General features: G+C 45.6%; 1 protein-coding gene across 1 annotated transcript in view; it reads right to left on the bottom strand.

Moving 5' to 3' along the window:
* The window catches only part of LOC142059559 (IgGFc-binding protein-like), a 68,273-nt gene that overhangs the window by 3,977 nt on the left and 36,955 nt on the right, over window positions 1-27,341 (bottom strand). The window contains exons 46-74 of the mRNA XM_075098366.1: window positions 26,627-26,883; window positions 26,440-26,524; window positions 25,397-25,644; window positions 25,019-25,302; window positions 24,632-24,909; window positions 23,744-24,342; window positions 22,796-23,360; window positions 22,445-22,644; window positions 21,963-22,343; window positions 21,310-21,596; window positions 20,330-20,601; window positions 19,976-20,071; window positions 17,902-18,149; window positions 17,441-17,618; window positions 15,777-15,885; window positions 15,215-15,306; window positions 14,411-14,587; window positions 13,328-13,530; window positions 12,886-13,030; window positions 11,892-12,133; window positions 11,086-11,250; window positions 10,507-10,631; window positions 9,533-9,801; window positions 8,118-8,326; window positions 7,515-7,656; window positions 5,996-6,246; window positions 5,235-5,364; window positions 4,026-4,194; window positions 1,158-1,334 (exon numbers count right to left, since the gene is read on the bottom strand). Coding sequence (XP_074954467.1) covers window positions 1,158-1,334; window positions 4,026-4,194; window positions 5,235-5,364; window positions 5,996-6,246; window positions 7,515-7,656; window positions 8,118-8,326; window positions 9,533-9,801; window positions 10,507-10,631; window positions 11,086-11,250; window positions 11,892-12,133; window positions 12,886-13,030; window positions 13,328-13,530; window positions 14,411-14,587; window positions 15,215-15,306; window positions 15,777-15,885; window positions 17,441-17,618; window positions 17,902-18,149; window positions 19,976-20,071; window positions 20,330-20,601; window positions 21,310-21,596; window positions 21,963-22,343; window positions 22,445-22,644; window positions 22,796-23,360; window positions 23,744-24,342; window positions 24,632-24,909; window positions 25,019-25,302; window positions 25,397-25,644; window positions 26,440-26,524; window positions 26,627-26,883 — 6,583 coding nt within the window. The remainder of the gene's footprint in view (window positions 1-1,157; window positions 1,335-4,025; window positions 4,195-5,234; window positions 5,365-5,995; window positions 6,247-7,514; window positions 7,657-8,117; window positions 8,327-9,532; window positions 9,802-10,506; window positions 10,632-11,085; window positions 11,251-11,891; window positions 12,134-12,885; window positions 13,031-13,327; window positions 13,531-14,410; window positions 14,588-15,214; window positions 15,307-15,776; window positions 15,886-17,440; window positions 17,619-17,901; window positions 18,150-19,975; window positions 20,072-20,329; window positions 20,602-21,309; window positions 21,597-21,962; window positions 22,344-22,444; window positions 22,645-22,795; window positions 23,361-23,743; window positions 24,343-24,631; window positions 24,910-25,018; window positions 25,303-25,396; window positions 25,645-26,439; window positions 26,525-26,626; window positions 26,884-27,341) is intronic.

Consider the following 27,341-nt stretch of genomic DNA (forward strand, 5'->3'; position numbering starts at 1 on the left):
ACTGCTTGTCACAGTAAGTTATTCTTTGTTATCTGCTTCTGTTTTGGGCTAGCATGGCTGCATTTTGCTTATAGAGCACTTTTTAGTGCTGCTAAGTCTTATAGCTGGACTACACACTTCTTTCAACACGTGGCTGCCCTCCCCCTGTCCACATGCCCTGAATATTGACACAGAATTCTGTTTTACCTAGCATTTGTTTGCCAATGCTACCTTCTCAGTTTTGCTCATCATCTGAATATCCATGGCCTGACTTTCAGAGGCATTGAGATCTGAGATGAATGGGATTGCAAGTATGCAGCACCTCAGAAAAATCAGACAACCACTAAAAAGTTAGAACAGGCTGCCCAACCAGGGTGAGAAAAGTAGGCTTAAGAATCAGGATATATACACTGAAGCCAGCGGTCCAGTTTATCTGGCTTAAGATACCTTCACATTCTTCTCACAGCTAAGAGAGACTTTGAGGTGGGCTTACCTGTCTTTAAACATTAGGTACAACTATATGACTAAAGAAAACTGGCAGCTACTTGGCAATTTCATGACTAATGGTGGATGAATAATGAATGTGGGGATGAATCAACAGGCTTCATACAGCTCAAAATTAGGTGTGTAGGAATTGTATATGTAGGAGGCCAGAGCAGCACGGGGATCTTTCTTGAAGATACCAGGTTAGTTACTCTTCACTAATCTGTTTTTTGCCCTTCTCCATGAAAGATTCAAGAAGTGTCACTAACAGCTTCAGCCTTTGTGGCTATAGCATGCAGGCTAGATTTTAGGAAGCTAGAATTGCTACAATGAAACTAATAGAGCCAGGTGCTAAGTTCTCACTAAATGAGGATGAGAGCCATAAGCACACTGGAATCCCAGCCTACAGGTATAATACATTATCTGTGTAGGACGAGAGGAAAGCTACTTTCCAGAGCTAACAGAAAAGTGAAACTCTGAACAGATGGAAAGACAGATCATCACACTTATTTAAAAATAAATAATGGGATTTAAATATATCAAAAATGGAATTACTGGGCCCAGTTCTTCAAAGACACTTACCATCCTCAGTTCCTATTAATACCCTGGAGACTGAAGATGCAAAGTTCTTGTCAGAAACTAGCACCAAATGGTTTTGCAAATGAAGAGAACAACTCTCTACAGTAGTCACTTACGTCAAATAGAAATTTGGTGAGACTGTAGAATGACACTTTACAAAAGGACCATTCAAGTCAGTCAGGATTTGACACCTTGAAGTTCCGTTTTCTTGCTCCAGCTGATTTTTGTTGCAGCCTTGGAAAAGTCCTGGATCTGGTTCCTCCTCAGATTCATCTTTTGAGTTGACATCTCGTCTGAAAATGAAGTCATCATGAAACCATCAGTTCTCTGTACATCCAGCATTCATGGTACTACTCTCTAAGGAACACCACAAAAGTACTTCTACCTTGAGGTGTAAGTGTAAGCTTATTTCTCTCTCATGATTTATCCTGAACTGGAAGGAGACAGATAAAGAAAATAAAACATGTACTAGAACACTTCCTACCATCTCAGAGATTTATGGGTATTTAGATCAAGAGGGATATCTATAATTCTCTCTTTTGAAATTCTGCATGACACAGGCTTCATCCAATGCCTCCTTCACCCAATCTACTCAATAAAACTTGAACATTAGTCAGAATGATGCAGCTGGAATAGGCCACTATTTCTTGGGCATGTGCTCAGTTTCACTGAACAACTGGCCAGAATTCTCCTGTAGGCATAGACTCCACAGCCCATTTCTGCTCATCACTAGCCTACATACTGTTTTCTACTATTTTGGCAGACAAGCTTTTGCAGCCAAATTATATCCTGACAGCTAATACAATTCCATTTACGTGCTGACAAAGTTCTAAGTTAGTGCTAAGCAACCTCCAAAGGTCTTTCAAAGCGAATCGAGAGGGACAGACAGATGGAAGGAAGGGAGGAAGGGAGGAAGTGAGGGAAGGAAACTAACTTCTTTCCCTACCTGCTTCAGTGTTCTGCATGGACTAATTAGAACAGAATTTGCCTGACCACAAATATCATGGAGAAGTCATGGAGAACGGCGGATGTCCCAGAGGACTGAAGGAAGGCAAATGTTACCCCTATCTACAAGAAAGGCTTGAGGGAGTATCCAGGTAACTGTAGGCCCATCAGCCTTACTTCAATCCCTGGGAAAGTTATGGAACGAATCCTCCTGGGGGCCATCACAAGTCAAATGAAGCACCTGATTGGGAAAAGCCAACATGGCTTCACTAAGCGCAGATCGTGCTTGACAAACCTGGTGGCCTTCTACACCAAAGTGACTTGCCTGGTTGACATGGGGGGGGTGGTGGACGTTGTCTACCTGGACTTCTCCAAGGCCTTTGATAATGTCCCCTACAGTCTTCTGGAGAAATTAATGCGTTATGGCCTAGACAAGTGGTCGGTGCAGTGGGTGGGGAACTGGCTGACAGGCCGCACCCAAAGGGTGGTGGTAAATAGCTCCTTTTCCAAGTGGTGACCTGTCACTAGTGGAGTCCCCCAGGGATCGATATTGGGCCCAATGTTATTCAACATCTTCATAAGTGATCTGGATAATGGGATCAAGTGTAGCCTGATGAATTTTGCTGATGACACCAAGTTGAGTGGGGAAGTAGACACTCCAGAAGGGAGAACTGCTCTGCAGGAAGATCTGGATAGGCTGGAAGAGTGGGCCAACAAGAACCTTATGAAGTTCAACAAGGGTAAGTGTACAGTCTTGCACCTGGGAAAACATAATCCGGGAGTGCAGCACAGACTGGGATCCACCTGGCTGGAGAGCAGCTCTGTGGAAAGGGACCTGGGGGTCCTGGTGAACAGAAAGTTCAACATAAGTGAACAGTGGCTGCTGCGACCAAGAAGGCCAACAGGATGCTGGATTGCATCAGAAAGGGCATCACCAGCAGACATAAAGAAGTCATTATCCCGCTCTACTCAGCACTTGCCAGGCCACACCTGGAGTGCTGTGTACAGTTCTGGTCCCTTCTATACAAAAAGGATGTGGACAGGCTGGAAGGGGTGCAGAGAAGGGCCACCAGGATAATCAAAGAACTGGGAAGCTGCCCTTCGAGGATAGGCTGGGAGAACTGGGTTTGTTCAGCCTTGAGAAAAGGAGGCTTAGAGGGAATCTCATCACTATGTACCGGTACTTAAGGGGTAGCTACAAAGAAGGTGGAGACTACCTTTTTACACAGAGTCCCATGGAGAGGACAAGGGGGAATGGACACAAGTTGCTCTTGGGGAGATTCCGATTGGACACGAGAGGGAAATTTTTCACAGTGAGGACAGTCAACCATTGGAATAATCTCCCCAGGGAAGTGGTTGGCTCTGCCACGTTGGACACCTTTAAGAGTCGTCTGGACAGGGTGCTGGGCCACCTTGTCTAGACTGTGCTCTTCCTAGAAAGGTTGGACTAGGTGATCCCTGAGGTCCCTTCCAACCTGTGATTCCGTGATTCTGCGATCATGTTCATTTATACTCAAAAGAATGTCCTTACTTTTTATGTACTGGCAGAAAAAAAACCTAGATAGCCATGAAAGTAAGGAAATCAGACTCTTCAAGAACCTCTTCTGGGAGGACCTGTGGATTCATCTTGATGGATTTCAAGCTACGTTCATGTTCCAGAGGGAGGGGTGACACTGAACCAGGAGTTGTGCTCCCTCAGGCCCATCCAGCACAACATGATGTACTTATCTTTGCCAGGAACCACGAGCTTGGCAAAGATCTTATTCAACCTTGTGCCCTAGCAGTTGTAATGGCTGTGACTCCAAAGAGGGATACTGAACTGGAGTAATGCAGTGATAGTTCAGGCCTCTTTTGGCTAGATAGAAGGGCACTGATAGTTCACCTTAGTGATGAGCAGGAAAAGTCCCTACACACAGACCAAGAGAAGAAGAAAGACCAGAAATAAGACAGTGTAGTTATTCCTGGGTATTAACTATGGCTTAATTAACTCAGTTTCAGTGGCTGTGCTTGCCATGGATATCAAGTAGAAAATTAAGTACCTGAGACGAGATGTTGATCTTTTCAGAGGAACTTTCCAGCTCTCACCAAATACATTCACGCTCTTCACCCAAACACCGTCTGGCTTTTTGAAGTCATTTTTACGTCTCCCATCAAAGTCACCACACAAGCCTTCCACTCTGTTTCGGTAGGTGTTAGCCAGCTTGATACCTAGGGAAGTTCAGGGAAAAGAAAAGCCATTACACAGAAATCTTTGCTTCTGAGTGTATGGAAGAGGTGGAAAGCAGTGCCAAGTACCAAATTTCGTGACTCAAATCGGAGTTGGTAATGTCACATGGGCTTTATATGTAGGATATGAACACAGCCCTGAACATATATGTTCATACATGTATTCATGAGACTGTTTCTGTGCTCTGAAACATGGATCATGAAAAAAGTCATTTCTTGCAGCCAATAAGGTGTTATATAACATGACATCACCACCTGAGTGCTCTTAGTGCATACTGCTTACTGCTTTGCAACAGACTGAATGCACCACCCACTTTTTGCCTTTCACTTGCAATCTGCTTGCTCATTGAGAAACAGAATTCCTATAACATAGATCTTTTCTTTCTTCAGTTGGAATTTTAGGGTTTGGAACGATGGCCGTGTGTATAAATGACCTGGCACTTTCACCATACATTCAGAAATAACATGGCTATATTCTGTTGTAAATCAGGAGTAACTCAGCTTTGAGCAGAGGAGGTAATGTGTGTTCAACTTATATGAGTGAATTGTGTATATGTGATATAAGAGTCCTGCTGAGAAACAGTAAAGAATGGGATTATCTGGAAGGCTTGAGAGGAAGCATGTAGAAGGATGCACTAACAGCTATATAGCTCGAGGACCTCAGTCCTACAACTGGGTTAAGCTGGCAAAGGGGCAGATCCAGGCTTCGCCCCAGCATCCTGATTTGCTTTTGTTTTTAATCACTCAGGCCTTATTTAACATGGAAAAAAGTAGAACAGTCTGACTCTACATCTCATTTTTCCTAAGTTCAGGTGGATCCAGATAAAGAAATGTTAGTTTTATGGGTTTTCTGGTTCCTGGGAAACACTTTTTGTTTTAATTTTCTGGAAGTTCATATCACAGCCATAGGCTCAAAGGGTGAAGGTTGCTAATTTTGCCTTGGGTTTAGACCTTCTTTGGAATGAGAACATTTTTTGAGACAGTGCATAAATATTCCTGCACATTATCTTAGTATCACTTACCTGCGTTTTGATTGCCATCAAAGCTCACATATAAGCCAAAATCTGTCTCCAGGTAAATTCTTCTTATCCTCTGATATATATGAATACCTTCATGAGGACGAGCAGGGGGTCTCACCCTTACACCATCCAACTAACAGGGAAAGGAATAAGTTAAAATTCATAATATATTGAAGCCAGATTTAAATCTGGCTTCAGTACAGGTCAATGCTATAAATGAATACTCCTCTTATCTGTTTTTTTGATAAATATATCAGATAATTTAATGAGGTAAAAAACTCAGTATTCAGTTTTTAAAGTTAACAAAATAATGTATTCAGGAAAGTGATCTGGACACAGTATTTTCATATAATCCTAAGAGATTTCTATTACTGAGCTAAAAAAGAATATATATGAGCTGTGTATACTCCTATGCACCAAAAAAAGGGGAAGGAAATTAAGTTTTCCCAGCATTATTCACACTTTTCCCTACCACTGGTAAAAATTTGTATGGTTTTATTGTTAGTCTTGGGATATTTAGTGTTTTATTTGTATATCTCCATTTATTTATTTATTTGTTTGTTTGAAGTAGATATCCTTCATAACTATGGAGAAAAAAGACTCAACACAACTGAAAATGACGTTTGTGGTTGCTCCATAGCACTGCTGTAATAATACAGTTAGGTTTAATACTTAAATTCTTCAAAACAGACATTTATTACTCAGAGGTGTTTTAGTCCAAGGGAGGGCCTTTCTTTGTGCTCTGCAGTCAGTGAGAGACTTACCACAAGCTGCTTGTTCTGCCTGAATCGCACTGTGTGATTGTAAACATTGATGAGAACCTCTTTCAGGTAAGTAATGCGCCGACTTCGACGGAAAGGATAGTTCATGCCTTCAATGCTGAACCGTGTCAGAGTATCAGGTAGGTCAGGGATGGTCTGAGCCAGAATATATGTGTATTTTCCTTGAAAGTGGTGCACCAGACCGTCAAAGGTGATGTAGTGTGGGTCGCCCATGATCCAGCATTTCCCAAAACCTAAAAGGGAAGAGCTTCATTACTCTCCAGTCTGTATGTGCATGTGTCAGATTCCATGCATGGATCAGTTTAAAACAAGTCAGATACAAATGATTGCTGCTAGCATGCAGGTCTCTTAAAATAAAGATGGGTGTTCAGGCATCACCCTAGTGAATGGGCACTCAAGTGGAGAGATGGCCAGAGAAACTCATTCCTCTGCTGAGAACCAGTGCAAGCCAACTGAACTGAAGCAGAACATTAGGGTTTATAGGCTTTATAGAGACTAAGTCGTGCACATTGGTCCTCTGCAGAGGAATGACTCTACCACACAGCTTGGCTTGCTGTTGGGTCTTAGAGATGTCAGTTTCATAATTCTCAGCAATATGTTGCTAACGAAATTATTGGAACATGAAAAGCAGTGTCTAATTTTGGCTGCCTCACTGCTGTCACACTCATTTCTTCTGAGGTTACTAAATTGATCATTGGGTTCACCAGACCTAACAATCAGATGCAGCGACTGTTGCCTAAGTATTCTCCTTGACCATTGAGGGCAGAGCAAGTCATTATCGCAGGAGCAAGGCTCTCCTTAAGACTGCTGGGGTGCTTCTGATGTATTTTGCCAAAATGGAGCAGGGGGAAGCTGGATTTGCATTATGGTCTTGTGCTGATCATCAGTGCAGTAGGACCTATGCCATACTACCCTTCAAAACTAAAGTGTAGAGTCACATGGCAACAAGCTATCTCCTGAACAATCCAATTTACCTAGAGAATATGGGATTGACTTTGCTTAGCCAAAGCAACTATTGAAAGAAAAGCACCAATGTTCTTTGACTGGCCTATTACATACCTGTTCAGATCTGCTCTGTCCCATTTTGCCTTTATTTGTTTCTGTTCTCAAATCAACATACAATTGAAGAAACAGGATCTTTGCCAAAGGATTCACAGACATATCTGAGTTTTGATTTTGGTAGATGCAGTGCAAATATATTTTTTTAAATTTTTATTTATATAAACTAGTCAGATTGAACTGTCAAAATTCTAGATGTAAGTAAATTTTCAAATTCTTGTTCCACTTCCCTCTACAAATTCTCTGTCTTGTACTGGAACTTTCTATTCTGAGAACTGAGGCCTTTTTGTATTCAATAATGTGTCATCAATAGCACTATCAGAGCTGCCTTCTTTCCTTGTGGAACAGACTGGAAGTGCTGTGGAAGAAAGAACGGACATCCACATCCATCCTCCTTCTCCAGCCCCCATGGAACACCAAGTGAAGACCTGCCTGGACGTACCTGTTGGATTGCACATGTGTTTTCCATTTTTGATCACGCAGGTTTCTTTAGAATCACAGCTATAGCTCTTACATTTGATGACACCATTCTTCTGACACTGGCATCTTTTGGTGCAGCGTGGAGTTATCCAGGTCTCCCCAGCCTGGACACAAGTTGTGTTAATAATATATTATCAAGGTGCGCACTTTTGCAATGCAATAGAAGTTCAATAGCAAAAAGGGTGTAGGGGCTGGCAAGGTGCAACCTGTCCAGCTGGCGATTCCACATCTACTCAATTCAGGTGTAGTCTCACCGAGAGCCTGGGAGGGGGGAATCCCAGTCCATTTATCTCATTGTCTTCGACATGAGAATTTGAATACAAAACAGGACTGGGACAGACTGCCTGAATAACTCTGATCAATTGACTACTTTTGAATATGCCTCAATTTTGGCCTCAGGTGCAGAGTACCAAGCTCCTGCATCTCCTAATACCTGAGCCTGTAGCTTTTACTAATAGATGATAGGTATTTAAGAGGTAGATCCTCTCTCTCATTCAGATGGACAGGAGACCAACTTTCTACAAGTTTTGCAGCCAGAGATTTGTTCCACAGACAAACTACTTACACTGTAGTAATTGTTGTCATCATCCCTGCAGCCACAGTTGCTCAGAGGTACACACTTGCCATTACTGAGAACATAATTATCATCACACTCACAGCCCTCTGTACACTTTTCTGTCTTCTCACAAAGGGAAGAGGCAAAAATGTTATTGCATGTTGATGGGCAGGTGGAGACGCAGTCAGTGTAATGGCTGTGGGGTGGACAGGGCAATGCTGTGTGGGTGAAGAGAGTAGAACCAGCATTATTAAATACATTTAGAAAGTACACTGCAAACACATGTGCCTGCCTGAAAGCTACAACTTGGCCTATAAAACGGTAGTGTAGAATTGCCTTTTAATAGCTGATTTTGATCATCAACCAGTTTTGGTCTTTTAAATTTTATTTAAAAACCAACAAAACTAAAACAGAGAAACCTCTCTCTAGCTGCTGATTCAGTTCTATTACAGGTATGCCTGAATTGGTGGCACCTGGCGCTAGATGATTCAGATTCAGTATTCCAGTTCAGCCACAAATGCCTCTTTGGGCACTGCAAGAAGTTAGAAATTTCAGGACAAACTCCTTAGAATGTTCAACCCTCCAGTCATGCAAACCAGGTGTATAACTATCTTAACCACAGGCACAAACACATGCAAGAACAACAGATATGCACCGTCAGACTGAAGACTCATCTAGCTCTACACCCTATTTCTGGCAATGACTAGAGATGCATAAGGGGCCAGTTCAAGAAACAGGGTAGCAGGACAAAGGGTGAGTTTGTCCAGTATTTCCCTCCACTTGTGGCAAGAAGGAAAATAGGAATTTCTGATGGACCTGTTCAACAGTAATCTGGCTTGGGTTTTAACCCGTTAATTGTTTTGTCCTCCACATTATGTGATGATTAATTCCACAAAGTAATATTAAATTGTGGAAAAAAAAACCCAAACAAAAGAAAAGAAACCCATTGTGTAATCTTTACTCATTTTTACATGATTTTTTTGTAGCTTTGTTGAATGGGTGGTGAGGCACATACACTGGAAATTAATCCGAGAACATGGCCCATAACAAGCAACTGGCCAAATTGCCAGTTTTCTTTCAAAACACAGCTAGTGGCATTGAGTTCTGTGTCCTAACATAGTATCCCACTTTGTTTTAGTCTTCTGGTTATATTATTTCTCCATTTTAGGCTCATTGCAATATCTCATGGCACTCATTCGGCCATTATCCATAACTTGTGCAGTCCTGAGTTATCACTGGGTTTAGCTCAACATGAACACAGTTCAGTGCAAAAAAGGAATCATAAAATCATAATAATAGAATTGCATTTTGTGAGAATTTGGATTTAATTTTCTTTTACATAACTTGTTCATCTAACACTGCTAATTTGTTTTCATGCTATCAGCCATTTAAGTTTCAGGTTTTTCACTTGCTTGTGCACTTACGACAGAATGTGCTATTCCTCCATTTAATGGTGATTCCATGATTCCTGCAGGTGTCCACATAGACTTGAACTACATCACAGAGAACAGACTTCATGCCATCATACTGGCACATGTCATAGATGCAGATCTGTATGAAGTCTTCAGGCTTGACTAGATTATGACATGCTTTGAATTTTTCTGATTTTAGGACATTGCACTGGCTTTCAATGACTGGTTTATTCTCAGAAGTGCAAGGAGGAACATCATCTTCTCTTAAGTCTGGTAAACAGCTGCATGAAAGCATAGGCACAGCTGCATTTAAGTTTCAAAGGCATATATAAAATGGAGACTGAAACCAAAAAGTTTGTTTCTACTGAAAGGTATTAAACAAATAACGTTGGAGACTACAGTCTTCTTTCTGTTTATGAGTGAAAGATTAGGCAGAAGTAGACCTGCCTGGCAATCACCATGCTGTGTCTCTCTCTGAACTTGAGCCTGACTTCTCAGCTTGACCTCAGACCTGTCTTGTCACTGCAAACTTGTGTGGTGATCTGGACGCTTGGCTGACCCTGGCTTTACCCCTTGGGCTTCCTCTGCTTGCCTTGGTTGGGTAGTACGGGATAGGGCCTGGCTGGTGAGGCCACTGTTTTCTCGGCTGTGTTATCACACTTGGCTCCCTGTCCCTCAGAGAGCAGCTAGCCCTCACTGTTCCCCAACACCATTGTCCTGCTCTAGGTGTTTTCAGTGTAAAATGAACAGAGGCTATGACCACACGGCCTCACTCCCGAAGCGTGCATGCAGATCAATAGGATGGCTGTGGTTTCCCTCTGGCCTGTGCAGTGGTATTCTGTGGTGATGGCTTTTTTTTAACTTCAAATTAAGGAAAAGTCTCATATACACTACTTATATGTTACAAAGTAGCAAAGAGTCAAATCAATTGAAAGGAGACTGTTTCCTGAAGGGAGATGGAAGGTATGAAAAGAAGTTAAATTTACCCTTCATCACTGTCTTCCTCCACTTTCCAGCTATTTCCAAACTGTGGGACACTGACAAGTGTACCATTGGGTAAGGACAGATCATCTTCATGATTATCATTGAAGTTACCACACATGCCATGTACCTGCAAATGAACAAGAACCATATTCTAAGCACAAGCTGTTCTACATCAGCTTCCCCAAAAACTTCTTATTCATTGCCTATGAGATGATGTGACCAAATCAACGCCAACAACCAATACTGTACTAGACATTTCAGACATAATACTGTCTGACTGCACTTATGGAGAAATAAAATAGAAACTGCAGTAAATCTGTGGTTCCCTAAGGCTTCAAGGCATTTGATTCCATAAGCTGGATGTATTCCCCTAGCCAGGTCATCTTCTCTAACTACCCCCTTGGAACACAAGGAAATTGTTGTGAAGAGAAAAAAAAAGAGAAAGGAAAAAAATTACATGTGTTACGTCAGAGCTACAAAGAAAAATGGAATAGCAAAACACAGGAATAAAAGAAATTAAGAGTAAATGCACAAAGCAGTGATTTTGAAACAGTGCCAGATATTTACATGCTAAATTTTACCTTTGAGACGTAAGACCGTGGGAGGGTGATTTCCAGATGGTGATTGCCATCATATCTCACTATCATACCAAATTCAGTTTCCACTACTATAAATCGGCCAACATTTCCAATGGACACACCTTGCAAACGGTTCTCCACTGGTGTGTAGACTCTCTCATTGTTCAGCTGGAGAAACATGTCATTTATCAGTATGGACATTCTTCCATGAAAGACTTTTGCTTACAATCTATATTCCTTGAAGTGCTGAAGATTTCTCTATGACAGTTCTAGCTCTTTTACACTTCCACCATTGTATATTCCAACTAGGGGTTGCAGGAATCAGCCTCTTAGCTGGGCAGGACTCACAGCCTGTCCCTTCACCAGGGAGCTGGAAAGATCCCTAGTAGTGAGCAAACTTACCCACCCATAGGGTGGATTCCCTGCCATGGATCCCCATGCTATTCTAGACCAATACAGTATGTCTTGCTTTTATTGTGCTCTTGTTAGCTAGCTACAGATGATCGGGTTGACAACAGCTATTGAAGTGGGGGCCCCTATTCTTTAGTTCAGGCAACAGTTCTCCGATCTGGAGGCTCGGGCCTCCATCTCCAAAATACGGCCAACAGAACAGTAAACCCAAACCAGAAGCCTTGCGAACCAGTGAGAAATTATATTTGCCCATGATATCCAGTTAATGGAGGTGCCCACAAGTATCAAGCATATGTATACATATTCCTTAGGAAACATGAAGATCCTTTTTCCTACAGCTACCGCAGTGAGCTGATTTTAAGATACTTCTTGGCAGAATAAAGAGTACCACAACCTACCAGGATTCCTTGGTTTTTTTCAAGTGTGATTCGTGTACCATACACATCTATGTAGACTTCTTTCAGGTATGTGGCCCCTCTTAGCCCTCTATCTTCATTCTTGCCAAGGATGGTTATGGGAGTGACACTGTTGGCATTGACAACCTCAACCAAGGTGTAGGTGCAGGTACCCACGAAAGTGTACATCATTCCATCAAAAGTGAAATAATGGGGATCTCCTACCACTTGACATGTTGCTTGGCCTGAAGGTGAAAAAACAATCTCAGAACTTTGGACTGGATTTTACCATGGACTCAGTTGACCAAAGAAGTTTGCATTAGTGCAGCAACCTAATCCTGATCATTATTATTTGGGCAAACCTTCACAGAGGATCTCAGGTTCATGGCAATGGCATGAACCTTTATTTGGAAATAAGACATTTCCAGAAAGTGTGTCCTAAATTTAGTTTGCAAATTATGTACAAACTGTCAACTTGGCAGCAAATGAAGCTCTTTATACATTTGTATATGCTGTTGTAGCTACGATTTGTAGTAGTTGAGAGTAATACAGAGCTTTGCTACATAGCTATGTAAAAATTCATAATTATATGTATAAATATAGGTGTAAATATAAAAGTAAATAAATTTGCATCTATATACATAGGTACTTAATGCACTTGCCATCACCAAGACTCTCAGAAATACAGTTCTCAATTATTCCCAAATTTAGCGCTTGCAGCACTGGTGATGTGGGACTTGAATTTGTATTATCAAGACAAAAGGAAACCAAATGACCTTGCAAACTTTTGGACAGCATCAGTTTTTGCTGATATCCACTACAACAGAAGGGGATCTGTGCTTGCAAGGCAGGTCATCATGTCTTTTCATCTATTAGCACTGGCAGCAGTCAGTTAGGACTTTGCCATCACATGTAAAAAGATATTTATAAAAAAGCTAGAAGAAGAAGGATCTAATTATGAAATGGACACTGAGAACTATTTTCAGGCAGGACTTACCATTGGAATGACAGCCCAGCACACCACCCTGAATACTGCATTCCTCTTGGACTCCACACTCCCAGGATGTGCATGAAATGGTGTTATTAGCCTTGCAGGTGCAGCGCTCAGTGCAGGGATAACTGGTGAACCAGCTTTCATCCAGCTGAGTGGAAAGAAGCGTATAGAAGTATGTACTATAAGATAAATTGGAAGGTAATACCATAAGGGACAATCAAGTTACTAGTATCTGAACGTTTGTGATATATAATCATTTGGGCAACTGTAGCCACACAGCTCATGGATGAGGAAGGCTGGGAAAGTGAGTCTATTTTGTTGTTATTAATGGTGTAAATGATAATTGTGTTAGTGTTTTTAACAATTTTTTCTTTCATGGTGATAGAAATGAGAAGATCTCCCGTTCTTCCTTTTTTTTTTTCATTTAATGTTTGAGGTAACTTGCCTGGTGATACTGGTTTTTTTCATCAATACAACCGCAGCTGCTTTCTGGCACACATTTGTCTCCACTCAAAACATAGCCTTCCTTACAGAAGCAACCTTCCACTGGTAAGGAACTGCAGGAATCAACTGCTGAGATGTCCAAACAGGTAGAGGGACACCTAGTACCACAGCTCTTGTAAATGCTGCCTCCAGGGCAGGACATAGCTAGAGAGGAAAAATAAGATCACTCAGAAGGGCAAAATCATGATAAAAGTTTTCCTGATGCTTTCACTGTTTGCTCCTGAAAATATATAAAAATTGCTGCTACAAAATCTGACACTGGAGAGTGCTGTGTACAAAGGATTTTCCTGAAGTGTGAAATGGGTGGCTTTTGGTAGAGGTGGCTAAGACACATTGGCCACTCTGTACTTCACCTCACAAAGGAAGTCAAACACTGTAGGCTCGCTCTGAGGGCAGGTCTGATGTGATCATACAGGACTAACTATGCTTGCTTCAGTAAATCTTTTTCTGCATGTTTAAAGACATAAAGTCACTCCCTTAAGGGAATAGAAGAATCTCTTCACATACCAGCTGATATAGCCCCATTAGTGTAGTTACTATTTGAACACCTGCCATATATTTAAAAATAGAACTAAAAATCAGACTCTGTCTTTCACTGCGACCCCTTGAGGAAAATATATTATCCTGCCACATGCAACAGTTATTTCCCCAGTGCAGAAGCTCACATAAGATTCAACTGAATGTAATCAAACTTTTCCAAGAAACTAAATTACTAAATTTAGTAAAAATTTAGTAAATTAGTAAAAAAATTTAGTAAATTTAGTAAAAAATTTAGTAAAAAAAAAGTAAATTACTAAATCTTTAAGGATTAGACCTACATGTATTCAAGCGTTCATGAAAATTAGTGTTTTATACAAATACTGGAATGATACTGAAACTGAAGCAGGCTCAAGACATGAGAAAAGATAGCCTATACTCAAAACATTACATAAGATGAAATAGCATGCATGAAAAAGGTAGAGGAGAATGTGCATACTTTTAAAGTTTAAATCCAGAATAGATATTTATAAGTCACAACACTCACGACACAGAGTAGCATTCCTCCACTCTATGCATATTCCAGCATTGATACATGACTCGGCATAGGCCTGCAGTCCGTAGCATAAGGATATTGCCTGTCCACCAGTGAAACACATGTCGTAAACACAGTTTTCAAAGAAATTCTCTGGAGGCACTTTGGTATGACAGTCCTTGAAGATTCCTGTGTAAATCAAGAAAGTTACACAGAAGGAGAGAAAAAAAATTGGGACTGATAGAATCACCACCAACATCTATTTTTTGTCATGGCAAATGTATTGTGAGTATTCCAGGCTAAATTTGTTTAGTAAGTTAAACCAACACTTGAAACAGAGCATGCACAATGAGACTTGGCCCTACTGGATCATATTTTCTTCTTTTTGCATGACTGATAGAACATAGCTTACATAAATTAAGAGTTGCTGGCTAGGCAAGCCACTAATTCTAGACAACTGCAGGGGCTCTCCAATGCAGGGAACCTCTACAGAATTTCAGTTAAAGTATCTGTAATGCATGCAATGACAGTACCCTCTGAATTATTTCTTTTAGCAAGCAGAGTGCAAGTCACTATAAAAGAAAGAGCAGCTATGGCTCCCTGCACACATTCTCAGCTAATCTTCATGGACATATTGGCACTGTCTGAATGGCTGACATATCTTGACCAAGCACCTATGAATTTTCTGTTAGTCATTCACACTGGAGGTTTTATATGTTTGCAGTGTGAACTTGGAACAACAGACTGTAGAGATGAGACAACACAAGCTATAAAGTGCTCCATCACATGGCTCACAGTGAGCTACCAACGTACTACCTGTTGGATCTATGATCATGCCACATGCTGTGTTCTTCTTTGCTTCACTCTCCAGTGCAGGATCACATTGCTCTTCTGTCCCACTGGAGCATCTGGGGAAAGCAAGCAAACCCAAATGTGTTTCACATCTCTTACTATCAGATTTTCAGTGGAAGATTGACACACAGCAACCCTGCACAACAGGGTGCATTGTGTTACAGTCACAAGACTTTATTCAGCTTCTTTGAGAAGCTGATGTCAGCCCTATCACTGAAGGGACACCCTTTTTTTGATGCCTTCTGGGCTATTCAAAGGTTTATTCTTAGTTGAAAAGAGACCTATGGGATCCAATAAGTTATGGTTTCCAATCGGGGAACTGGACTGAAGTCCCATCCCCCCTCACACTCAGCAGAGAGTTCCTGCTTTGTAAAACAAGACTTAAAGGACACAAGCCCTCTTCTCATTCCCTGTTTAATGTGAAGGGCCAGCTTCATACTTCTAACAGGCAGTTGGAAGATGTAAAATGGGACTTGATGACAAAGCCAGTGAGTGGATGGATCTTTGATTAAATTAATACACATACATGGTGTTACTCTCAGGTACAAGCCAGCTTTGTCCAAGATCAGTGGAACCACTTGCAATGTCACCATTGGGCTTTATGTTGTCATCATTTGGATCACCATTATAATTACCTGTGAGAATAAAAGAGATATATGGGACATGTGAAGTTCACACCTGTAGAACACACCTAGGCTTCATACTGTAAAATAAACTACAATGAACTAGGGAGAGTATATATGCAACATCAGTGTATTCTGGGCAAAATAAGAAGAGCTCAATTGTGTTTTAGACTTTGACCACTGACAAGAGCTGCTACTCAGAGACTTTTGGACTTGAAGCAAGAAGTCTGTACGTTCTTATGTAACTAGATCACATTGCATACAAGAAAGAATTGCTTAGCTAAAAAAAACCCAACTCATTTCCTTGGATCCTACCTGTAGAATCTTGAACTAAAAATCAAATGGTGTTATTGGCACCATTATATTCTTAGGTAGATTTCCTGAACTGAAAGTGGGAAAAACACATGGAGAGCTTGAACTAGGAAATTTCAGATGATCCAAATCAAGGAATAATCATAAACTCACAAGGCAAGCTACTCTTGTAATTTCTACAGTCCCATTTCCATCCTGAAGTACGTTTCATATAATCACCGGGATTTCAGTATGTTGTTCCAACTAAACCTGCTCACATTCAGGAACTAGCAACACTGCTGATGAAAAATTACTGGTCACTTCTAATTCCAGCGAGATCCTACTCTCATTAGCTACATAAGCCACATGTGACTCTTACTTACTTTGCTATCCTATTGCAGCAGAATATCTTACAGAACACAGTAAAATGTGCCCTTTCTGTCTGATCTTTCTCACAAGTCTCTTAAAGAACTCTATGTTTTATATCATACATAGCACTTAGTGTATTTTGGTATTTGAATTTTGGAAATAAAGAACAAATTTTCTTTCATATTCATCAAGTCTGTCAGCTCATGATTATCCATACTGAATACTTGTCATTGTTTTGTTTTAATGTAGACAATGCCTGTCTTATCTGGAATAAAAAGTGGGTAAAAATAAGACTTAGTAGCCTAATTTTTCTTTTCTTTCTTTTTCTTTTGCTTCTTCTTTTTTTTCCCTTTGATCATATAAACATGATCATCCAGGTTGTATAAAAACCTCCTAAAACAGCACAGAAAAACAGCAGCAGGAAAGTTTGAGGATGTTGACAGTAAGCTATTCTGAAGATTGCTCTCTGCTGTGGAAACAGCCTCAGGTTTTTATGATTCACAAAATGAAATGGTATAGCATTCCTCACACCCAACAAAAGACAAATACTTCAGAATGTAAATAACAGAAAAATGTATTTGTAGAATTCTTGAGTAGATGCATGCAAATCATTACTCTTTTAAATTTAAACTGTAGAACTGAAGTGAGGGTTTTTTATTTGGCTAAAAATGTTATCTGTAGTTATACCTCACAACATTCCAAATGGATAGCATGTTACCAGGAATATTTTTAAGTAACAGTTCTTAGAAACTGAAAAATTCTAGCAAGTTTTCTTCACTGCTGTAAATTCTAGTCCATTTGACAATGACTGTTTGTGTGTAGAGTAAGTATGACATGCTAAGAAAAAAAGTTTAAGCAATTATCAGCCTCCACAACTCACTAAAAAGTGACTAAGCCTATGACTTACCACAGAGGCCACAGAGCAGACCACTGTAATCAGCGGGCACAGACACTTCTGCATAGTGATTTCCATCATATCTCACCCACAGTCCAAAGTCAGTTTCCAAGAGAACATATCCACCACTGCTTTGAATACTGAGCTTCTTTTCAATAAATACAGGTAGGTTCATTCTGCTGCCATTTACCTGTACAGCAAGTTGTAAAAGTTAGTGTGTGGCTGCTGGGACTCCTATGACTACCAGCAGCTAAAATAGATTAGTGAGAGATACGGTCTTGTGCACAAGGGAACTGGAAGTAATTAAAGAACACTTCATCTGAGCAAATTTGTTGGACATCTCATTAAAAGGGGTACATTTAACAAAAAAAAGAGAAAGTTTGCTAGCAACTCTACAATCAGAGAAAATATTTCATAACCTGCATGTCAACCTAAATATATTATATATGTCTTTTAAACAAGCATTTTCTTACATTCACTTTCTTGTTTTTCAGCAAAGAAATCTGGCTGCCATAAACTTCCACTTGCACTGACTTCACATACGAGACTTTGGTGTTGCCTCTTCTGTGCTCATTTGTTGTGGACACATCAAAGTATGGAAGCCTCTCAGAGACATTGCACACTTTGGAGAGCGTGTAAGTGCAATTTCCCATGAAATGATGAACTCTGTGGTCAAAAGTGTTATAATGTGGATCCCCAGAGGCACTGCAGGAAGCACGTCCTGGGAAAAAAGAAAGACAGAATAATTCCCTCTGAATCTCTACCAGACTTCTGCAGTTGCTTTGCTCCCACTTCGTTTATTTTCCTTTGTAATTGCTGCTCAGATATAACAGTGATGGCATCAGTCAAGAACATTCCAAAGCCCAGCCCAGCCTCCCATCTTTGGACCCATAAAGAATCTGTACTCGTGTATCAGAAATCTATGCTAGAGGTTGGGGAAGAAATATAAACAAAAAGCTTTGATATTAAAAAAAAGCTTTGCTATTAAGAGATCATTACATAAAGTGGAGCAGTGAGTTTTCAGTGTCCATGTCTGAAAGGCTATTTATGATTAAATAGCAAGAATCTACTCAAAAACTTTACAGGGCTGATTAGCCAGAATAGGCCATTGCAATACCAGCTATCTGGGGTTCTGTACTCATAACAGTTATGGAACTCCTATTGAACACTGCATACACCAGATGTCCTTTACACACTTTTAAAAAATATTTAAGTTAGTTAGCCAGTGATAATATGTAGAAATGGAGGTATAGAGTGTGTTTGCATTTGTGCCTGTGAGCTGGGTAGGGTTTTGACTGCTAATAAGAGAATCTCATTTTCAGCAAAAAAACAAATCTCCCATCAAGTCTTAGCACAGGTCAGCTTGCAGGTGTTTTATGGTGTTTATCAACAACAACAAAAAATAATGAAAAGCAGTCCTTACCTCATCTCTGCTTTTCAATGGCATGTTACAAAAATAGCTACATTTATGGTTGCATCTACCTGTCAACCTTAACTCCTTGCACACAAACTATTAAATCTCCAGGAACTACATACATAACAATTATTTTAAAAAATGCAAAAGGCATCCAGACTGACTAGGAGAGCTAGCGTTCTTTTGTAATTAAGAAGTTGACACACGTAAAAGACTTAGTGCCTAAAGTTGGAGGAAAGAAGCAGTTAAAACTTATCTAAACTGACATTTTAGTGTATTTCCTAAGTACTAAAAAACCAATAACAACAAGTCACTCTTTTCTGGGACCGTATAATTGGATTATATCCAAAATAAAAACAAAATTTGGAAATGTAATTAAGTTTCAAAACACTACAAACAGAACCCATATGTATAACAGATGAAAATTTGCTATAGAAAAGGGTAATTTAAGTATTTATGGACATGGTAAAGAAGTGTATGTGAGAGAAATATCAGGCAGCTGCTCCACTGTTACCGCAAACCCCAAAACTGTGGCAAAAGAGACCCAGGGCATGACTTCCATAGTCACTACTCAGAAAGAGACCCAGAACTGAAAGACTGTGCAACAGTGTGATTGAGTGAGCAATAAAAAGCTAGGGCCCTCCAGCATAACATCTCTGTCACTTGCCTGTGGGACCTCGATTAAGAAAAATGAGTTGTTATGACGGGCAGAAAGAGATGGGGATGGGAAACAACAGTACGTGAGCCTAGTGGGGGACTTGGTGCAGATGGTATGTATGAGGCTGCGTTGCAGTGCCTGATGGGGGGATCGGAGGTTTTGATGTTGATAGACGTAGCACAAGAAAGAGTTAGGGGACATCTGTGCCAACATGGGATATTTCTTGCAGGCAGCTGGCCCACCCTTCCCAAAAACCCACACTGTAACCAGAGAGGCCCAGGGAAGTGATGGCACAGTGACTCCTCATCAAAAACTCCAGCACTCAAGTGCTCTCTCCACCAGCATTGCTGGGTGATAAAAGGAGCCGCGCAGCCCCTTCACTACAGACACTCCGTGCCATGGCCGCGTGCCTTAGAGGAAGTGAAATGAACAGATTCAACAAGCACCAGAAGATGGGGACGGAGCATGAGAGTACCTGAGATCGGAGTGGGACTTGGGGACGATGACGGTGTCTGCAGAGGCTTTGTTGTAGGAGCTGGCGAGGGGGTGGTGGGTTTTGGTGTCGCTGGACCTAGCACAAGAGACAGCTAGAGGAGATCTGTGCCAACATGGCAGATTCGTTGCAGGCCACTGGCCCACCCTTCCCAGTCACCGCCCCCACCCTGGCAAAGGGATCAAAGGACAGGAATTCCACAGCATCCCTGTCACGATGAGTCTCTCCACCCCAGGGCTGGCCCACCAGAGTATTAGGCAACACACGGAGCAACCCCCACCAGAGCTGCCCCACTCCTTGAATTTGGGCCACAAAGGAGACCAACGGAACACTTACCACAGACAGTGCCAGCACTCCAGTCTCCCAGAGCAACACCTGCCGCAGCACAGGCCGCGGCATAGGCCCCCAGGTCATCGCAGAGCTGCTCCGTGCTGCCACTCGTGGCACACTGGTCATACACACAGCTCTCAAAGTACGCCTTGGGCGGCAGAACGGCATGGCACGGGTTGAACGGGCCACTGAGTTGCAGGAGGATTGCACACTTGTCGTGAGCTGCCGCCTCCTCGGAGGGGGAGCAGGGCGCAGGAGGCCTGATGGCTGGGTCACACCTACGAAGCAGACAGACAGCCCTGAGCTCACAGCAGCCTGTGGACCCCAGACACACCTTTTCCGGACCCCCTCCCCAGCCAAGAGCTCAGCCGCTGGGGTCCAGATCCCTCGCTAAGACAAGGCACCCACGGCTGTCGCTTGCAAGGGCGGGCAACGCGGCCCACGGTCACCATTCCCCTCCGTGGCATCAGGTGGACAGAAACAAATGGCCGAGGCAGTTGCGATCGCAACAGCTTGGGAGAAGCATCATGCCAAGGCCCCGGCCCACTCTCTCTCGGGTCAGGAACTGTGAGATGCAGCACATGGAGTGGGATGGCAGGGCCCCGCACAGAGGTCACCGAGGACCCCGGAGCAGCGTGCCTGTGCGGGGAGAGCACTGTGCACCCTGACCGCACGGAGGGGCCTGGACGGTGCCACAAGCAAGCCATCCTCGAGGGGAAAGGGGAACGGCCACACATCCGGCACCCAGCTGCAGGCAGGACATCCCACGGGTGGGTGGGTGGGTGGAGCAGAGAGGTGAGACGCAGGGATGATACGTCTGCGGCTGTGGAGCCTCTACGTGCTCTCACACACATTCCGGCAACTGCCTGTCTCCTCTCCCTTGGCCCACGCCTGCCATTACCAACCCTCCGTCCCTGTGCCCCTCACAGCTCCCCTCTCCCACGTTCCCTTTTGTCTGTCATCTATGCAACGGAACAAGCACTCACGGCCACTCGTCATCTGGCACCATCCAGCTGGCTCCAAAGTCATTGAAGTCGGGCACGACAAGCCCATCGGGTCGCATGAAGTCGTCCTGCTGGCTCCCAGTGTACGTCCCGCACAGCCCACACAGCTTGCCCTTGTGCTTCTCAGACACCTTCACTAGGAGCTCATGGTCCCCATCGAACTGCAGCTGCAGGCCCAGCTTGGTAGAAACCCGCACATAGGTGCCGCTCAGGGAAATGTTCACACTGGGGGCAGGAGAAGCGGGCAGGGAGGCCAGAGCACCGTTGATCTGAATAATGGGGAAACAGAGAGAGACAGAAGCATAAAGAGATGCCCTCCACTGGGAGCTCACTGTTCTTCACTACAGTGGTGCCAGGGCCCAGCGAGTCAGAAGCACCGATGGCATGAGAAACCCTGCCCAGGCCTACGAGAACAGGAGCGACTCTACACGCGGCACACCGACGGCTCAGGAAAACAAGCCAAAAGTCTGTTGCTGCGCCAACAGCCCCGTATCTGCCCCGCTCAGAGCCCGGCCGTGCTCTTCTGTGAGCACGCCAGCAGGCTCAGGGAATATCAAGCTCTTGTTGGGGACAGAGTGGTACTTAATGGTGCCTAGGGCATCTGTTGTTCCCAGGTGTAAAAATGAGGGGCTTACGTAGACCGCCTTGTTCTCGCGCAGGGCGATGTGGAGGCCTTCCATGGACAGCGCCACAGAGTTCAGAGCTGTCCAGCTCTGGCTGCCGCGATGTTTGTTGCGGGTGGTGACACTGAACCCAACGGAGGAGTTGTCACAGCCCGTCACCGCCGTGTAGTTGCAGGAGCCCTGGAAGTGGTGGAGCTTCCCGTCGAAGGTGCTGTAATGTGGGTCGCCGTAGATGTGGCAGAGAGCAGTGCTGGCTGGGTAACAGCCCCTCTGGCCATTCTGGATCTTGCAGACCTCGTCCTCACCACAGGACAACGCAGAGCAAACCATCTGGCCGTTGTCTTCGCACCGGCACTGGCGACTGCAGTTCTCGCTCACATAGTACTCGCCTTTCTGTAGGCAGAGAGACAGCGAGCGTCAGCATATCGGGCAGGGAAGCAGAGGCGAGGGAGTGCCCTGGGAAGGGTGCAAGCCAGGGCAGGGTTTTCACTCACGCTGTAGTAGTTGCCCTCAAAGAGGCAGCCACAGTGGGCCTCGGGCACACAGGTGTCTCCGCTGAGGAGGAAGCCAGAGGTACATGCACAGCCCTCCACGCAGGGCTTGGAGCAGTTCTGCGGGGCTTGTCGGTCAACACAGGTGGCCGGACAGCCGGTCATGCAAGGGTCGTAGTAGCTGTTGGCGGGGCACGGCAGGGCTGCAATGGGAAGGGGACAATTAGGACCAGCAAGCCTTCAAGGAAGGACGACCTCCTGGGAAGGGCAAGACCAAAGACTTGCTTCGGCCAGAGGCTCTGGGCACGGGGAGCGGCACATCTCCCTTCTAGCCACCGCAAGGCAGGTACTCACGGCAGAAGGTGGTATTCCTCCAGGGAAGAAGAGTCACGCCGGCTGCCTGGCATGCGTCAGCGTAGGCCTCCAGAGCAGCACACAGGACCTGCTGGCCGCCATTCAGGGAACAAAGGTCATAGAAGCAGGTCTCAAAGTAGCTCTGGGGGTTGATCACCCCGTGGCACCGCTCAAAAGAGCCAGGACTGGCAGTCAGCAAGCCACAGAACTGGTCCGATTGGTAGAGCTTCTCCTCTTCTGCACTGCAGGGTGGGGTGGGGACAGGGACACCGCAAGGGCTGTCACTGCCTGGGACCTGCCAGCTCTCCCCCAGAGCGTTGGAGTCTGCGGCTTGCTGCCCGTTGGGCATCATGTAATCGTCCTCTCTCCGGCTGTTGAAGTTCCCGCACATGCCACAGGTCAGGTTGAAGTAGGTGGTGGGCACCTTCACCTCCACTGAGTGGTCGGTGTCGTAGGACACTCTGAGGTTGAAGTCGGTCTCCAGGACGATGTAGCGGCCGCTCCTGCTCACCGTGATGGCACCTCCCGCTGCGCTCACCGGCAAGGTCTGGCGCACACTGTTCACCTAGGGCAGACACACCGCAATGGGCCCTGGACTGGTCCCTGGCCTCTCTGGGGTCTCCCGCCCCAGGGAAATCAGCCACCAGGCCGGGCACGGCAAACCGGTGCCCACGACGCCCTCACACCCAGACGCCCGCCCCTGCGGCTTGCAGAGCCACGTCTGCCTTCTGCACTCTCCAGAGGCCTCTGTTCAACACGGGCCACGTTCCCTGTTTGCCTCTTCCTCCTCCAACCCCTCCGGAAAGGAAAAACCAAGCAACCCAGTGGCTTCAGGGGAACCCGGCGGAGCCTGGGACGATGGAGATGTCTGGCACATGCCAGGCCCTGCCAGGAAAAGCCAGCCCTGCCTTGCAGCTGCGCCGCACTCGTGCCAGCCCCACTGCCTACCAGCACTTGGCTCGTCTGCTTCTTGACAATGGCAATGCGCTCTCCGTACACCTCAACCAGGACTTCGCGCACATAGGACACTCTGGTGTTCCCACGATGCTCGTTCTTGGCCTCAACATTGAAGTAGGGCAGGGAGGTGCTGTTGGAGCACACTTTGGCCAGGGTGTAGGTGCAGTTGCCCATGAAGCTGTGCGTCACCTTGTCAAAGGTGTTGTAGTGAGGGTCACTGTGGACGTGGCAGGTGCCGTAGGATTGTTTGAGGCACTCGGGTTTCCCGCCCTGCACCCCGCAGTACTGGCCCGCGGGGCATGAGGCACTGGAGCACTGGACTTTGCTTCCCCGCGCAGGACACGTGCACTTGGAGGAGCAGGTGTTGTCCGTCCAGAACTCTGAGCCCACAGGGTAGTGCTGCCCGTTGTGCCAGCACCCGCACTGCTGGCTGGGTACGCATCGGTGATTGTAGAGCAGGTACCCGCTGTCGCACACACATCCCTCCACGCACGGCAGGCTGCAGGTAACAGGAGCCATTGGGTCAACACAGGTGGCAGGGCAGGCTGCAGCACAAGGCTCGTAGTGACTGTTGGCTGGACAGGTGATGGCTGACGAGACAGAAGACATGGCCATTACTTGGAGAACATAACACTTCTTGTGCTGTATTTCCCCCTTTGCAAAATTAAGAACCTATATTTTCTCCGTGGTCTGCTTGGCTCCACGGGTGTCCTCAGCCACACCTGACCCAACGGAACGGAAAATGGTGCCTCTAATACTGACCACTGCCTGTAAATCCCCACGGCACGTAATAAAAATATCTCTAATTCCCCCAGATTTTCATTCCTACCCGGTGTGTTCCTAAAGAGCAACGATCTGTGGTATCACGCGCGGACTTACGGCAGAAGGTTGCGTTCCTCCACACAGGGATTTGGACACCAAGCGACCGGCAGGCATCCGCGTAGGACTGCAAGCTCTTGCACAGGGCCTCGTGGTCCAGCCCCAGCTCACACAGGTCATAAAAGCAGGTGCCAAAGTAACCGTCGGGGCTCAGCACAGCGTGGCACATCTGAAACGGGCCTCTGGTGTCAGTGATGAGACCACAGAAGAGGCTGCTGGCAATGACTTGCTTGTCCGTCTCATTGCAGGCTGGGGTGGGGAGTGGTCCGGCTGAGCAGCTGTGGAAAGACGGGGAGAAGGGCCCTTGGGTCACCTGCGGGCTTCTCCTGGGGCTCCCCCATGCCCTTGCCCGACACGTCCCCAGCCCTGCTGGGGGGCCACACACACCTGCTGTCGTTGGACACCTGCCAGCTGTTGCCCAGGCTGGTGGAGTCTGGCTCCAGCACCCCTTCTGGGTTCAGGAAGTCATCAGCTGCCATCCCGTTGTAGTTCCCACACATGCCACAAACCTTCTGCTGAAAGGTGCTCGGAAGCATCACCTCCACCCGATGGTTCCCATCAAACTTCACTCTCAAGCCAAAGTCCGTCGTGACCATAGTGTAGAACCCACTGGATGAGACCTGCACGCCTGTGGATGGGGTGCAGGGCAGGACCTCTGCCACTCCGTTGACCTGAGAGGACAGAAACCAAGACAGGGTTGGAGCAACCCATTTGGCACAGCTCTCTGCTCCCGTACAGCTGCACCGCCTCTGCCCTTGTGCTTACCGTCACCACTCCACCCTTCCCCAGCCGTATCCGCTGGCCAGCCACATCGACATCCACGTATCGGACATAGGACACGCGAGTGTTGCCTCCCCTGTGCTCATTGGCTGCTTCCACGTTGAAGTAGGGCAGCGAGCTGTTGCTCTCGCACAGCTTCGAGAGGGTGTAGGTGCAGGTGCCCATGAAGTGGTGTAGCTGCTTGTCGAACGTGTGGTAGTGAGGGTCTCCTTCCACCACACAGGTCCCTGGCACTGGACAGACCAGAGGAAATGTTCAGTTAAGCACCTCCTGCCACCCAACACCGTGACCAGAGAGGCCCAGGGAAGTGATGGCACAGTGACTCCTCATCAAAAACTCCAGCACTCAAGTGCTCTCTCCACCAGCATTGCTGGGTGATAAAAGGAGCCACGCAGCCCCTTCACTACAGACACTCCGTGCCATGGCCACGTGCCTTAGAGGAAGTGAAATGAACAGATTCAACAAGCACCAGAAGATGGGGACGGAGCATGAGAGTACCTGAGATCGGAGTGGGACTTGGGGACGATGACGGTGTCTGCAGAGGCTTTGTTGTAGGAGCTGGCGAGGGGGTGGTGGGTTTTGGTGTCGCTGGACCTAGCACAAGAGACAGCTAGAGGAGATCTGTGCCAACATGGCAGATTCGTTGCAGGCCACTGGCCCACCCTTCCCAAACACCCCAAGACTGTGACCGGAAAGGCCCAGGGCAGGGACCACAGAGCGTCATCTCAGAAAGAGCCCTGCTGCTCAGGGGCTCTGACATCAGCATACGTGGCTGACAAACTCAGATTAGGCACTTCAGTACCCCTGCTCAGTGTCTTGGCCGTTAGCCTTGTAAAAAACAAAAAAAAATAGTGACTGCAGGCAGTGCCATTGCTCCAGTCTCCCAGAGGAAAGCCTGCTTGGGCGTAGGCTGCTTCACTGGCCTGCAGGGCACTCCAAAGACAACCTGTGCTCCTGCCTCTAGCACAGCCTGCCACCTCAGTTGGTGACATCTCTCAAGCTGCCCTTCCCCAGGCCAAGCCGTGTACCTGTGCAGTATCCCTTTTCAATGGAGACGTCATCCAATGCTATGTCGCTCCTGACATCTTCACCTACCATGCCCTCCAGGAGGATCTAAGGGAAGGGATAGTTCCCAGCATTAGCTCCTGCCACATGTGTCAAGTGCTAACACAAAGCATGGTTCATCTCTGATTGCAGCAAGAACCTGTGCCCTACCTGCATGTTTCCTCTGCTGTGCACGGTGACCTCTCCCAAGTTCCATTTGTCCCCTTTGTTTCCAGCATCTTTCCATTCCAGTGTTGATGTTTCATTGTGAACTACATACACACGCAGGGTCATTGTTTCAGCCGCTCCGTACATGTGATACCAGAAGCGGAAGCAGTGCGGTCCTTCGGAATTGCACACTGGGCTGACCAGATGAGCCACAGAGCCGGGGAGGGCATTGCTCCCTTGCAGGTAGAGGTAGTAGCCATCTGAAACAGAGCGTGAGCCACACTGTCACATGCATATCAAATCTAGACAAAGCAGCCAGGGACAACCCAAGCACAGTCGTGGGAGCACCCTCTGCTGCAGTTCAAGGCAGGCCAAGGGAGGCGAGAGGAAACGGAGGTCCTCTGCTAGCCACAACCCTCCTCAGCCCTGAGTCCACCTATGAACTGTGTTCTCTGGGCCATGGCAGCTGTATGGCTTGAAATGGGCAATAGCACCAGCTCCAAAGCATCACCACAATCCTTGCAGGGATCGGCAGCTTTGGGGGCCACTCATCACTGGCTTCTGGAGAAGCCAGCGCCTCCTAAAAGATAGACCCGTTCCTGTTCCCCTGAGAGAGCCGGGTCACCAAGCTTTACATTACTCTCAGCCTTGCAAGGCAGGTTCTTGCCTGTCCTACAGGTACTACAGATGGATTCCCAGGGCTAGAAATCACCCTAAA

This window comes from Phalacrocorax aristotelis, chromosome 7 (genome assembly GCF_949628215.1).
Source record: "Phalacrocorax aristotelis chromosome 7, bGulAri2.1, whole genome shotgun sequence".
In the NCBI taxonomy this organism is placed as follows: Eukaryota; Metazoa; Chordata; class Aves; order Suliformes; family Phalacrocoracidae; genus Phalacrocorax; species Phalacrocorax aristotelis.